Source organism: Barbus barbus (assembly GCF_936440315.1).
Source record: "Barbus barbus genome assembly, chromosome: 34".
Classification (NCBI taxonomy): domain Eukaryota; kingdom Metazoa; phylum Chordata; class Actinopteri; order Cypriniformes; family Cyprinidae; genus Barbus; species Barbus barbus.
In genome coordinates, this window is record NC_136762.1 from 12,438,155 (window position 1) to 12,453,531 (window position 15,377).

Below are 15,377 nucleotides of genomic sequence, written 5' to 3' on the forward strand. Positions count from 1 at the left end.
AGACAAAAATTTCTAGTAAAACAAAATTTTGATTTACAACAATCATTTTTACAGCGCATGTTGTTTGTTAAAACTGTATTATTTGGTTGTAATGCTGTTTAAATCTTTTTGTAAGCAATACATAGTAAACCACAAAGTTATAAAATATAGCTTCATACAAAGTTATCAAGTGATTTTTCACCTTAAAATCATGGTAACACATTTGTTTATATCTTGTGGCTTTAAGAGTAATTTTAACATTTTCAGATTTTTACTTTTTTAAAGAAATTTAAAGTATTGACAAGTCAAAAACTGTTTTTAAGGTGATCAACATTGTCAATAATAAGTGTTGTGCTGTAGATTGAGCTTAATTTGTATTGAAACCAGAAAATTTGAGGAGCACAAATCAGGGATGGAGGTTTCCGGTCTACTTTTCCATAGATAGACCATGGCTGCAGTCCACCCGACAAACCTGCTCTGTTCTCTCTCACCCTCAGTTGCTTTCTCTGTCCCTCTCTATCATCATCTGCCTATCTGCTTTTGAGCAGAACCACACCAAACATCCTGCTCACTGCTACTACACAGTCAAAAGTTCACTTCCCCAGCTCAACTTTACTCCTTTGTAACCGCTCCATTAACAGAAGCACTTTCGAATGTTTCAGATAGCTAGAGTGAACAAAAACACAACCAAACATCTCACCTGCCCCCTGACCCTGACTCACACACCTCTGCGTTCCCAGAGCCGTCAGAGCAGTACTGAACACAGAGCCACTTAATATTTCGCTTTCTTTTCTCTACGCTTTTGGAACCAAAGTGGAAAATCTTTTTTTTCTCTTGTTTTGTCTGTCGGAGAGCAGGAAAGAGAGTGCGATAGATTTTCGATGAGAGCGAGCTAATGAATGGTGGAGAAGGGGAGTGTGAGATTTATTTTCCCACCACCGAAACCCACTTCAAACGGGCTGTCACATCTCCTCAGCCCGTATTAATATGTCTGCAGTCAAAGTTTTAACTGTTGTGATAGCTGTAATATTGTTCTATGCCTCGAGTCAGAAGATTTGTATTCCGTTTACGCTCTGGGTTTCGTTTGGATACAAACAAACTGCTGTGCCCAGACTGTTTTCATGTGTTTTGCAAAATTAAGTTGAGAGGAATTTCTGGATCTCGGCTGTCCACTTAAGAGTGTTGGGAAATTTCAGCATCTGTCTCGCCCCAAACAAGCTGGTTTCATGCGTTTGGTTTAATAGTACATGTATACAAAACCTCACTGGGAGTCTAATCCTGCCTCTCGGCAAAAAGGTCAGCTAAAGTTTCTGCAGGCCCGCCCAGAACAAATGGGTCAATCAACTTCAGAAACTATGCTTCCCTCCTTACCATCTCGGCCAAGTGTTTATCATTGCGGCGAATTATTGATAAACACACAACATTTCTTATACAGCATAACGTTAACAGTAATCGGACTTGCTGTCTGGCATTTCTTTTAGTGCATGCGTGAGTTTCAAACTGTGCTGTAGAATTTCAAGAACCTTCAAGTGTACAGAAAAAAAACATTCAGATTTTTATCAAGAAATCATTTTTAATTTACAAATTTGTCTTGTATTGTAATTAAGTCATTTCCCATTTCATTGTGTAACTACAGTATTTTCTGTAATGTAAAAATAGGAGACAGTTGCATAGGCTATTCACAAAAAAAAAAATTAATTTCAGAAAAAAAGACATTTTTAGCATTGTGAAATAATCACAGATTTAAAAACAATAAGATCCCTTCAGAAAGTGTGCTTGAATTTTAATGTACAATACACAGAGAGCAAGTACGTGTGTTTTTGTATTAAACTATTGCTAAAGCATTGTGTAACCCATGATAGGCTCAGTCCTGAGGTAAGAACCAATGTCTTTTTGCTTTGATTAAGAGAGTTCAATCTGACCAAAAAATAACAAAGAAAACTGAAAAGAAACACTTTGAATAGCTGACATGCTATAGAGTAAAGCCCAGGTAATTTGTCCCAAATTACATGTTCAATATTCACTAAGCTCTAAAGCTTTAAGATTCACTAGTTCTTTCACAGTGCATTCGTGGTTTAAGTTTTCACATTCACCAGCTGAGGTTGTAATTGTAACTAGTGGTTAACAAAAATTTCTGTGAGAGGAAAAGACAAAATGCCAGCATGGTCTTTGGAATAAAAAATGCGGGTGCCGTATCTCATCAGAACATTTACATTTACTGTAAAACCATTTATTTAGAGGCAAAGCAGATGAGCTGTAAGACTACAAAAATGGATGCAGCCCTAACAGGCTACTGTGTTTTATGTTACTTGAAATAAGGAGGATTAATTGTTGTAAGTGCAGTTTATGGTACATTAGAGCAGTAGCTCGAGGATTAGGGTGTACGTTCAGATCACAGGGCCTGGTCAACGGGCATAAAATCTAACATCAGTGGGACAGACAAGCGCGGATAGTCTTCGAAAATCTGAGATTTCACAGGGCTTACCCTGAGTGGACCAGCTGCTGCTATCTGCACTCACAGTATCAGTGAGAGAGAGCCCTGCTCCTCATGTTCAGATGGTTGTCACATTAGCGGCTCTACGTGTGTGCGTGAGGCACCGTGGGGTTAAAGCCGTCACATTAGCCTGAAATTAACTGCACCGTAATAGGGGTGAGGAGGCCCTCTCAAACATTTCACATAAGGAAAGATCTTGAAGGTGTTGCCGAATCAATCACTTGCAAAACGTCACTCTTTGGTTTATATACACAAAAGTGCCTTCGCTGGAACTGTTATACAACTAGTCATGCAGCGAGTCGTTCAAAGGGGGCGACTGCGATGCAACTAAAGCATATGGACTCTGCTGTAAATATTACTGCATTTTCAAAGGCACCACCCATGCTTAGTCTGTTGCACCAGATGGACCGAAACACGTGGACATGGATTGTTATATCATGATCGGAATATGCACAAAGATATTCCAGTTGTGAGATCACAGGGCAGTACTTGCTACTTTTTCAATAAGCTGAAGGCACTTGGCGTTGGAGGAAAGGAAAGGGAACAAAGACACTAAATAGCTCGAGACCATACACCTGAAGGTGGTGAAAAAATAATAATTAAATGGTACTCTCTGTGAACTCTCATTCCATGCTGAAGGGGATAACTACATCAATGCAGAGAAAAGCTTAGATCACTTTACCTAAGTCCTGGAACAAACACACTCTTCAGTTAGTTGCTCCCTTTAGTATGGAAAAAAAACTGGGCCATTCACAAAGATGGAAAATGAGATACAGGTGATCCAGTACTCCGAAAAACAGTCTATAAAAAGTCCTCCAATTACTATAAAATCCCAAAGATTTGGCTTTTTTGCTTTCGTCCAGATTTGCTGCTCCATTCTGGACAGAAGCCCTTAATATTGTTCATATGTGCTTTTTCATTCTATATACACCAATAACACTTAATACACAGGTTTAGGGTACGATTGCAACTCTCTTCTGTAACATTTGACATTTTCTCTTTGGCTTTTCCAACATACAAAAAAAAAGAAAAGAAAATGAACAGAAAAATAAATAAAAACAATCTCTTTTTGGTTTTCAATTGGTTGATTGGCTCGGTGATTGAACAAAAAAGAAGTTGTTTTTATATAAATACTGCATTGTCTGAGTGTCCAACGGTCAAAACAGATTATAAATAAAGCAGTTTCCTCCTTGTAGGAAAGTAATTTTAAGAAATGCACGTACTGCAAAATCTGCAAAGAAAGGCACGTTCAGAATTAAACACAGTTTGTGTGCATTTTTATGGCCAACACTTTCTGGTCTCCATGCTTTGAGGTGCAGGTTCAAATGAAGATGAGGTGAGAGTTGAATACTGTGAATGGCATACAGTGATGTCTCTTTGGAAAGTACAGTTAGTGGTTCCCCCCTCTAGCTGGGAGAGTAGCGGTCAATGGTGCGGGACTCTGTCGAGAGCTGGGAAGTGGGTGGCAGTGACTGGTTCAGGACGTCTATCTTGTTGTGGGTGAGGCCGAGGTGTTCTACAGCCAGCTTTGACAGCGGGTAGAGGCTCTCCATGGCTTTGGCGTCAGCCAACAGGTGTTGAGAGGCTGTGAGAAGGTCTGAGGTTTTCTCCTGCTTCAGACCCAGATGCTCAGCTGTGTACTTGCTCAGGGGATAAATCCCTTCCGTGAAGTCTATCTTCAGCTTGCCATCAGGAGTTAGTCCTCCGCCAGCTGTTCCGCTGCTGTGCATCTTCATGTGACTGATAAGGTTGCGTTGCTGAGCAAACTTGCCCCCACACACCTGGCACTTGTAGGGTTTCTCTCCGGAGTGGATGCGCATGTGTTCCGTGAGACGGTACTGTCGAGTAAAGCGCATGCCGCAGGCGTCACAGGCGAAGGGTTTTAGGCCCAAATGACTGCGCATGTGGCGTGTCATAGTACCACGTTGAGTGAACTTCTTGCCACAGATGCTACAGGGGTATGGGCGTGTCAGCCAGTGGGTTTTCTCATGTTGCCTTAGGGTGGCAGGATCTTTATAAGACTTCTCACAGGATGAACAGCGATAGGGTCGTATGATCTCCCCGAGACCAATAGAATGGAGATTTTGCGTCGATTTGCTATCTAGGAAAGGGCTGTGGAGGCCACTAGAGCTATTCAAGCTTGTAGGTCCATGGGCATTGGTGGGTTTGCTGCTGCTGTTTTTGATGTTGTCCAGCTCGCTCCCGTTGTTTAGCTCCTCCTCAGTATGAGTTTCCACATGGGCATTGAGCTGCTCTGAGCTGGGGAAGCCTTTGTCGCAGGGGATGCATACGTACAAGTTATCTCCGAAACTCTCTGGCTCATACGGCATGTGATATCTTCCACCCGGAACAGGGGGAGACAGACGACCCTCGCTGCTCCCCGTCTCTTCGCTGCCGGTCCCATTCTCATCCTCTCCATCATCGCAGGTCCCTCTGTCATAGCCCCGCTCATTCATGTTCAGCTTTTCCTCACTGTTCTTATGGTGATTCATGTGCTGGTGCCTCTCTTTATTCTGCTCAGCCATTCCTCCACTCTCATCCTCTTCGTCTTCCTCATCTTCATCCTCTGGGTTGGAAGGCTCATTCTTCACCCACCGATAGATGTTGGACCCATCTCGGCCTTGTTCTCTGGAGTCTTCCATGGGTTCTGGGCTGGGAGCGCAGGGGTAAGGTTCTTGGCCCTGAGGACGGTGCAGGTGGGGAAGATGGGGTACAAGAGGATGGTTGGGTAGAGGGAAGGGGTGTGGGGTAAGAGACCCCACATGATGGGCTGTCTCCATTTTTCTGGAGCCATCGTTGGGACTGAGCAGGGGGTTAGTGCTTTGATCTAGCTCCCCCTCGGGCTCCTCTTCTGGGTGGAGTGAGGAGATCAAATGGGGGTGACCAGAGGGAAGCTGGGACTGGGAACTTGGGCTTTTCTTGGACAGGTCAAGGCCATAGACGGATGAGCAGTTCCTGTCAGTAGGAGGCATGCGCAGGCCTGACTGGGGCGACAGGGATGCCTTTGCTGGGGGGTAAGGCGGTGGACCCTGAGTGGGAACTGGCGCATAAATTTCGCCGACGTGGGGGCCAAGTGGAAGGGGGGGCAGGTCCTCTAATAGTGTAGGTCGAGGGGTGCTTACTACTCCTCCAAGGTGACAGGAGTGGATGACAGGCGTAGATATTCGAAACCGTCCTCCCCCCACGCCACTGGAGCCTATCTTATAAGGTAAAAACCCAGGGTTGGGACGTAAATGGTACTTCCCATTTCTCTTCAGCTTCTTCTTGCATAGAGTCACTAGATCCAGCAGCTGCAGATAACTTGCAGCTGCCAGCACTGCTCCTATATTTGGCTCAGTTGGAGAGGTGGGGTCACCTTCACTTAAGCGTCCTGTGTAGATATAGTCAAGAATGACTCGAAACACACCTGGACTGACCATCTCATGGTCCAGATTGATGAGGTTGTCGTGAACGACAAGAGACTTAAGGTAGAGGCTACTGGCTGCCAGGATGTTCTTGTGAGCACGGAACAGTGCATTCTGCACCACGATGATAACATCACACAAGAAGCCTTTGGTTCGTTGTATGTTCAACTGCAAGAGGAGGTGCCTAGCATGACTTGGGGCTTCCATGGCATCCAGCATCGACTTCAGACCAATACCTGAAACAGAAGAGAAATGGAACAATTAAGTAGAAGCCAGGAAGTTGTTGCAGACAAACATAAACTACCACATTAAGAAGCTTATTGAAAACTCGCTGAATTTGTCTTATTTGAGTACTGTGGTATAAAGGCCTTTTTTTTAATAGCTGTCTTTTGAAATATAACACACATTACTGACACATCTGTTTGTGTTGGACTGTCTTGTAAAACTTGACTGGCAGCACTCAAAGATATAAAAAGGAGCACTTAAGCTTGTGTGCATTTCCTTGATCCTGAATATAGCTCTTCATTTACTCTTTGATATTTTTGTGGACTTTCAGGTAGGGGATTGAGGGCAAACAATTCAGCTTTTCCTTTAATACAACAAGCATCAGAAGGACTCCATAAAAGTGAGCTATAGCTGACCGAGTGAGACTGTGATGGTTTTGTCATTATCAAGATACAAACCCACGTTTAAAACTTACAGTGAAGTGCAGTTAACAAAAAAGAAAGAAGAAAAAAGACAGAGGAAAAATGCCAGTATAAACATGTTTTCATATTGCAGTCTTCCTGATAAAGAATTCCAGAGGTGGTGTGTGGAGTTTTAAACAAAGTCAGACTGAAGGTTTTGCAAGTGTGATGAACAGCAGGCATAAACCAGCAGGGACAAAAAAAAAAAAAAATGCAGACAATTCATGACGGGACACTCTGCTGTATAGAAGTGTGAGTTACAATTGAAACCGTTTTCAAAAGATCACTTGTCAGAGGACGCTTACAAATTACTAAATAAACATTCAACCAACAATGCCAAGTTAAAATTCTAAGCTGAACGCAACAGTTCATGTCATGCAAACATAATAAACATTACAAATTTACCAGAAAATATTGTTTAAACCCTGCTACATGAGGATGGTCTGTATATGAGATGAAACGGATAGTTAGGGTCCCACAGGGGATGGTTTCACTGATGGGAAACAAGAAGCTAAATAAATACAGTCATCCCAACATCAGTTCCTCCTTTCATTGTTTATTTCATTGTACAAAATAATCCTCTTAGATGAATACTGTAGTTTGTAGCCATAAGCTTCCATTTAATTAGCCCTTAAATCCAACAATACAAGTCTTCCCTTTAAAACCAACCACAACTCTTAACATGAATAATACTAAACCATGCAGTTGCCAGAAAAGCTTGGTTTTACACAGTGTGTGAATTACTCAATGACTTTCAGCAGTTCAACTTTTTAGATTGGACTGGTTCTGGTTAGATTTGTCCGTTAGAATTTAAGACATTAAAACAACATTGCAAAAATTGTCTTCTGTGCTTCTGTCTGTCTGTGTGTGTGTGTCTGTGTGTGTGTGTGTGTGTGTGTGCGCATGTTTATGTGGTTTATGAGGACACAAATTTGTATAATGACATGGGTATGACAGAGGTATTACAATATGAAGGTGGTTTATGAGGACACTGCCTATGTCCTCGTAATTCAAAAGGCTTAAAAAACATACTAAATGGTGTTTTTTTGAAAATCTAAAAATGCACAAAGTCTCCTGTGAGGGCTAAGTTTAGGTGTAGGGTTGGTGTAGGGCAATAGCACACACAGTTTGTTCAGTATAAAAACTATTACGCCTATGGAGAGTCCCCATAAACCACAAAAACCAACGTGTGTGTGTGTGTGTGTGTGTGTGTGTGTGTGTGTGTGTGTGTGTGTGTGTGTGTGTGTGTGTGTGTGTGTAAAAATACAATAAAGTTTTAATAAATGGTAGTCTACCATTGTTTTTTTGTTGTTGTTTGTTTGTTTGTTTTTTCACTGTCCAATACTTGATCTTAACTGGACATTGTCCAATTGTTGCTATGGTAACTGGAATGTAGACCTATAGACTAAATGCAAATAAATAAAATTTAAATATATATATATATATATATATATATATATATATATATAAATTAATTAAATTCATTAAGTACCCAAGTTATAATTAGAGGGGGTCAGATCTCCCCAACCCTCCATAATGCTTACCCTGATTATACACACTAAACATGAGATTCTGATTCCTACTATTCCTCTTCATTTAAATTAAAACAGTCAAATGTGATGTGCATAAATAGCTGCATCTCTGTCTCTCTTTAATATAAAGTAGCAGCTGCGCACTGTAAACAAAAAAGAAGACGCGCTTGTCATTCTGGCTTCTCCACTAGAAGAACTAGTTGGTGAGGCACAGAAACCATAAATGGACAGAACTGAAGTTCGTCTAAAAAAAAAAAAAAAAAAAAAAAAAAAAGTGTATAAATATATTTATAAAACAATTATTTGTGTACATATTTCTTTCGAAAATGTTCGTTTAGACCGGTTCTAAAACATTTACACATTTGTGTAAAAAAAATAAATAAATAAAAAACACAACAACACAAATCCAGGTGACGCCTAAAATAAGAAGTGATGGTTTGGACAATTTCCTTTTTGTGGAAATATTGCCGGCAGCTGGTCATTTCTGGCCTGCAGTGCACCTGTAGTCTTTCCCGTTTATGTCAGCTTGAACACTCTTGAGTTACAGGTTATTCAATACAATTTTCCTAATTCATAAATCATGTGTTCCGTTTTATTTTTTTAACCATTATATAATTGCCTCATTTGTAATTATATAAAGGATATACACTTTCACTAATGCACAGAATCAAACAGATGACATGTTATAAATTGCCTGATGCAGGCAAAGTTGGAGTAGGCTCTCTCAACCTTAACCTTAATGGAGTAGGCTCTCTCAACCAAACAAACAAACAGCACCCGCAACATTTCCTCAGATCTTATCTGTCTTCAGGGTCTGTGTTAATAAAAGCACCTAAATTGTGTAACACTTATCTCCTCCCCTGCTGCACACGAACACGTATCATCACTGACAGGTGTACTTTAAGGCATTTTTGGCTTGTGGACTTTCCATTAGTGAGAGTTTGAGAAAGCAGCACAAACTGTATGAGCGCATGATTTATAGCGATTCGTGCCGTACTGTCCTAACTGTGCTGCTTTCAAGAAGCGCAAAGATGACAGAATAGAAGGAAAATGTAAACAATAAACGGGACGGCACGGAAAGTAGGACTGTGCTTCAGCCTTCACCTGACAGTTTTTATAAGCAAAGTAAAAAAAAAGAAAAGAAAATCTCTAATTAGTCAGACAACAACTTTTTTTTTTAAATGCAGGGGGTGGTCACTCCTTTATTCTGTCAGACGTTCAGCGTGCTAAGATTTAAAGGAAGTGATGAAAGACGTAAATCATGTTTTAAAACGACTGTTTGAACTTCACGCGTAAACACTTACATCCTCTCAGATCTGTCACCCTGTGGATTTACATTACGCGTCTTTAATGCGCGCGCATGCATCACAGAACTCATTTAAGGACCCAATCATGTATCAATTAGTAAATAGCCTCTCAGCAAATATAAAAGTTGAGGAGATTTAATTCAACCTTTAAAAAAAAACACTGAAAGACACATTATTTAATCTAAAAACAGATTTTACTGAATAAATGCAGTTAATAGGGAGAACTCATTTGAATAAACGACAAAAGCTATCAATGCTCAAAAACTGTCAATTGTTTGGGCGTGCAGCGCGTGCGACAGCTTGGTCTATTTGCTATATTTGGTATGGTACAGGACTGGATTAAAGACAGTGCATGGGTCATATTTTAGGTGCTTTGGTATTCATTCGACCTGTGTTTTGTCTCTGTTGTCATTTTGCTGGTTTAGGGGTGAGGCAGGGGTCTGCTCGTGTTCTTAAGACTTCCTCTCTCTCTCTCTCTCTCCGCCCTCGGTCTGTCATATTTTTACCGCAAAAGCGTCCTCCCTTTGAGATTTATCCATTTAGACTGAGTCTAATGTACCTTTAAGGAATAAACAGTCAATCAGTCAAAAAGCATCATCTTTTAAATTGACTGAATTGGCGTATTAGACGTTTTAAACACTGGGAACGCGAGAGAAATCTAGATATTTTGTTTGTTTTATTTTTTTTAATTTTTTTTAGGATAATGAATGACACAAAAGGGGAAAAAACATATCTAGACAAATTCTATTACATGTATAATTTAATCATGTCGGCCCAATAATTTAATTGCAGAATAAAGTTGTAATTCAGTAACTGACAGTGTGCGAGGAATAAAACTAGAATTTCAATTGATGTCATTTAAAGTGTTCCCTATAACTTAGTTTTCAAGTTTTACTATTTCCTAAGACATGATAGTTTTGTGAATGAAAGGTAAAGCCTGCGCAAAACCTCTTAGCACCAAGAAACGTGCGTTTGTCTTGGTTCGTGCCTGTTTAAGTGGTTTAAAGTCAAACGGCAAAACACCTGAGGTTTCTCGACCATTTTTTCATATAATTTGAAGGTAGCCTAAGAGTTTGGAAAATAGCATATCATGCGCTACAGCTTCCTCTTCCACAGCTCGTCTTATTGCGCTTATATTCTCTCGCGCGCTCCATCAGCACACGCAGATCTGGATATTCATTCATAAATACCACTGGGAGGACAGCTCACCATACCCTATATGTGGCCCCCATGGTCAGAGATGAGATGGAAATATTCTAGCCACATATCACATCATCTATATCTGTTTTATGCTCTGTAGCCTAATAATCTCTTGGATAGAATATAGTAGAGAAAGATAGGCATGGGCAAGTTCTCAGAGTGTCTTTATGAGCATGTTACACTTTTAATTAAAATTCTAAATTAAAGTGAAAAAGAACTGTGAGGCCTGTTATAACCTATAAATACGATGCCATAAAACTGCCTCTTAATTTTACATTTTGTGATCTTTAAAAATTATTGTTTGACGCTTTATAAAGCATAAACGGTGCAATTATCCTTCAGTTTTCTATGAATAAATTACGTTATTTACAGCTCGTCTTGTACATGTGTGGAAATGTTTAGTTTAAACAGAGTATCCTCTCAAATAGGCTACTATAAGTGACACTGACAATCTAAACCCCTCTAAACATGCTGAATTTAAATTGTTTATTCAACATATGAATGCAAGACACAACATATCTGTCTTCAAAATCGAATCATTCTCTTTAAAGTCAAATCAGTCGCACGTGAAACACCATGAACTCTCAATTAAGGCTGAGAGCCCCGTTACTGTGATGAAATCACACAACCTCCAGATCATATGCACTGCAACACTTTTGCACTCATAATGCGATTGTGAACTTGACTATTCATAATGAAGCCCCAAAGATAAAAACTTTAGTTTCTAAATTTTGAAAAAAATAATTTCTTCAACATATAAGCAGCCTTATATGAAAATAATCGTTGATATAGTAGCATACTACTAAAATGGGCAAAAGGAGAAAGGCAAAAATAAATCGGGTAAAATTTTTACATCCATCCGCAAATGTACCGAGAATTAAACAGTTGCTCGGATTATTATTACGTCTATCTAGATGAATAAAGTGTTCATAAAGAGACTATAAAATGTTAAGAGCATTGAACGTTACCTGGATGCCCGATCTGTTCTGCCATCCGATCTAAGTCTCCCTTAATGATCATCTCAACAGTCTTTTGGAGTCATTTCTGACGTTTCAACTTTGAACTGCCAGCCTCCCAAAAACCATGCCAGTTTTCCGAGCACGACTGCCAACTCTTTTTTATTATTAATTGCAATGAATTTCGTGTTGCTCACCCTCCCTCTTGCTCTCTCTCCCTCCTCCCTCTATCTCTCTCTCACTCACTTGCAGTGACCCTAACTTGAACTTCTCAACACATCGACGCTTCGTCTTAAAGAGACAGGCGTTTTATCGTATATCACAACATAGTGTGTGTTAAAGAGAACAGCTTCTTGTGAGTGCTGACTATTTTAATACGGATGACGGTGACCATAACTTCTGTATAGAGTTTGTTATAATATTACTCAGGAAAATAAATATTGAGTTTGCACACCCCTGTCTGTGAATGTTTAGACAAAAATACTGATTACCTTTTGCATAAAACTCATCTTATTTAAATTTGTTTTAATTTAATTTAATACAGTTGGTTGCACAACACTTACAAAAAAGTACTACCATGTTTTTAATATGGTACCATGGTTCTACCATGGTATTCTTGGAAAAACATTGAAGTAGAATAACATGGGGTATTTGTTTTTAGATGGTAAGCAATGCTCTAATATTAAACAATTAATTGCAAGCTTAACTTTATAATTGTAAAGTTTTCCATACAATTGTTATCAAATGAAGTGTTTTGAAATAAGCTAATTTAGGGCTGTATCAGTTATTGCAGCATCAGTATTATCAGTCTTTAATGACACAATTGTTTACGTTTACACAGACATTTATCACTTTATTTAGACAGAAAAGGTCCAGAACTGATGCATAGTCTGCATCACACAACACTGACAAAGTTTCAGTAATAGATATGCGTCATCTTCATTTATTTAGTTTGTTTAATTATGGAAATTACGACTCAAGATTATTCTTAATATTAAAAGCAAGTATGAATGTCAGTTTAGATGTCATGGCCTATTGACATAGACCCAGTGACAGCAGTTTAATGGACACTCTTACCAATTAAAGCTTGAATTAGAATCTAAGAGAACTTTTTCTCGAGTAGAAGTACTTTAGAAAACCTTCTGTATTCTGGTGCTTTTAAAAAAAACTGATCTGAAGAACCTATAATGTCAAATCGATAACTTTTTAATCTGCAAAGAACCATATTCAATTCAAAAACTATAAACCATAAAAACGTTTTCTCATAAGGATAGGGGTCATTGCTGAACTACTGAAGAACCTTTATTTTTAAGAGTCAGTTTTGTTTTTAACAGCTATAGGCTACATTGACGAAATTGAATATGTTGACAAGTATTTGTTTTGATTTGTTTGATGTCAAAATTCAGGATGAAAACATTAGTTTGTTATTTTGAGATGCATGATATGTGGGATTAAAAATCCGATTAAAAAGTACAAGAAGTTCAGACACGCCTGCAGCACGAGCGCCAGTTATCACAATCTATCAGTTAAGTATGTTGGGCACGCGCTCACTGCGCACACCTGAACGCGCCGCAGGTAACTTACACGATACATGCATTAACACAGACTCACCTCGGATTCATGTCTGATGCTCCTGCCGATCTTGACTTCCCCTTACGGGATTCCCCTGTCCACAGATCCCCAATCGTCCAAATTCCTCTTTAAAATGTAAACTTTTCCCGGTGTTCCCAGATTCTTCCGTGTTGTCCCTTGTCCTTTACCCTTCTAACCCTTCTCTCTCCCTCTCCTCGCGCTAGAATGGATCAGACACTTGAGAATCTGGATGGACTCTGATTGGCGTTCCTCTCCAGAAGCAGTGCAGGCTGCGCGTGCAGCGACATCTAACGGCGCATATTATAGTGCCGACAGCAGAGCGCACGACACCGCGGAATACATTCATGAGCTTGAAGTGGCATCATTTCTGACCTAACATTAAGCACTTGAAGTAAGTATTTGAAATTATAACACTTGAACGAAGTAGAACTAATGTGAAATTCGAATGTCCAAGTTGATACTTTAATGTATTAATCTCCATTAACTTCTTTATTTATTTTTTTAGTTTGAAATGTTTAATTTTGCTATTAGCGCACAATAAACGCCACTCCACAATGCTGCTGGTTTTATATTTAATAGCCTAAGTAATTTTGCGTTTTTCATGCACCTTTTTGTGTTTTGTTTTTAGTTAGTTATTGTTTGCTATATGCATCATTTCTTTTTGTTACTGATTTTATTACTGAATATTTTGTCTCAAATACTTTCAATACCATTTATTTATTTATTATGTATTTATTTATCTTTTTGTTTCGTAAATTTTCACGTTTTTTATCAAGTACTGTTATTTTAAGTATTGTTATGAATTAAATGAGCTGCTAGGTGTCTTTGAGCACTCTTTTGATTGATTTGAGTAGTTCTGTTTTAGAAGGCTTTCATTCATGCATAATCTTGCTTCACCAGTCTAACCAGTCACTGATTATTAACCAGTCACAAAGTAATTGCTATTTTCTAATAAGAAACATGACAACTATACAGTGTGGGTCTGACTGACTGGATTTCCGCCAGATATTCCCATGGTGTCATATGTCATTATTTTTGCTATCACTTTGTGGCGTCCGTTTGTTATGGAGTGCTGAGATGAAAGTGGTTTCTCATCGGGCATTCACCTGGCAAAAGCCTTTTCATGTCACAGCCTGCCCCTCAGGCCCTTGAATTACTCTAACAGCTGACTGACATCTGTTTCCCTGTCTCTCTCCTGAAATTACTGCAGTTCAAGATGCTGCTTTTTAATTTTAATGGTCAAAGTCACAGCAGTCTGGCTTGACTGAGGAGAACGTATTGTCTTTCACTTCCAGTTTCTCTTGATGAACTTGTGATAACCTCAGAAAACAGAGATAGGCAGAGCTAGACAAAGGACAGATCAGGGTGCAAACAGCACCTGGATGTTTTTTAGTTCACTTTAATGTTGGTATAAAATTCACTGCCCATATGTTGGAGAGAAACAATGGGTATTAGTCGCTCGAAATAGCTCAGTTGTTAAACATAATCGCTTAAGTTGACCCTTGTGTTTCACTGACCTTGGCTCATGTGACACCAAAGTCATTTGGCTCAGTTATGTTTATTGTTTGTTTACAGGCTCATTTGAATTGCCAAAGTCAGCTCTTTCATTTTCTTAAGGACCCATTGCACCTCATTCATGCAACATGAACAGAACAAATTTCTAATTGTTCACTAAACCATTCTTACATAAATTGTCACATTCAATTCACGTAAGAAAGACTTTATGAATGATTTACATACAAATTTGTTCGACTTGTTTTTCATGAATGAGGCCCAGTGTGTGCACAAGCAAACTGTGAATTCTGATTTGGACACAAATTTGTGATAGAGAGGATGTAAATTTGGTCACACTTTATTTTAAAGTCCAGTTCTCACTATTAACAAACTATTAACTACGACTTTTGTCTCAATAAACTCATAATTTGCTGCTTATTAATAGTTAGCAAGGTAGTTGTTAAGTTTAGGTATTATGGATGTAGAATATGGTCATGCAGAATATGTGCTTTATAAGTACAAATAAACCACAAATATGTTAATAATAGGCATGCTAATAAGCAACTGAGAATTGGTCCCTGTACTGAAGACTTTATCTTGGCAAGTGAAGACACACTGTGACCTCTATGAAGTCCTGATCGGAATTCCTAATGAGCCAACAACAGGCGAATGCCTGTGTTTACCATGATTAAGTGAATGAAAGCTGTGTTAAAACATTAACCAGGCCTGCCA

The 15,377-nt window shown here is 39.1% G+C and overlaps 1 protein-coding gene across 3 annotated transcripts; it reads right to left on the reverse strand.

Moving 5' to 3' along the window:
• Window positions 1–260: 260 nt before the first annotated feature.
• LOC306854463 (hypermethylated in cancer 1 protein-like) lies at window positions 261–14,291 on the reverse strand. 3 transcript variants are annotated; one of them, XM_079392498.1, is made up of 2 exons: window positions 13,170–13,368; window positions 261–6,113 (listed from the first exon to the last, which is right to left on the reverse strand). In XM_079392498.1, the coding sequence occupies exon 2, from the start codon at window positions 6,094–6,096 to the stop codon at window positions 3,880–3,882; it is 2,217 nt and encodes a 738-aa protein (XP_079248624.1). In that variant the 5' UTR covers window positions 6,097–6,113; window positions 13,170–13,368; the 3' UTR covers window positions 261–3,879. The 3 variants fall into 3 exon arrangements, with proteins under 3 accessions (XP_079248624.1, XP_079248623.1, XP_079248625.1); XM_079392497.1 differs by lacking the exon at window positions 13,170–13,368 and adding an exon at window positions 11,571–11,737 and having other exon boundaries at window positions 1,538–6,113; XM_079392499.1 differs by lacking the exon at window positions 13,170–13,368 and adding an exon at window positions 14,258–14,291 and having other exon boundaries at window positions 1,544–6,113.
• Window positions 14,292–15,377: the final 1,086 nt, after the last annotated feature.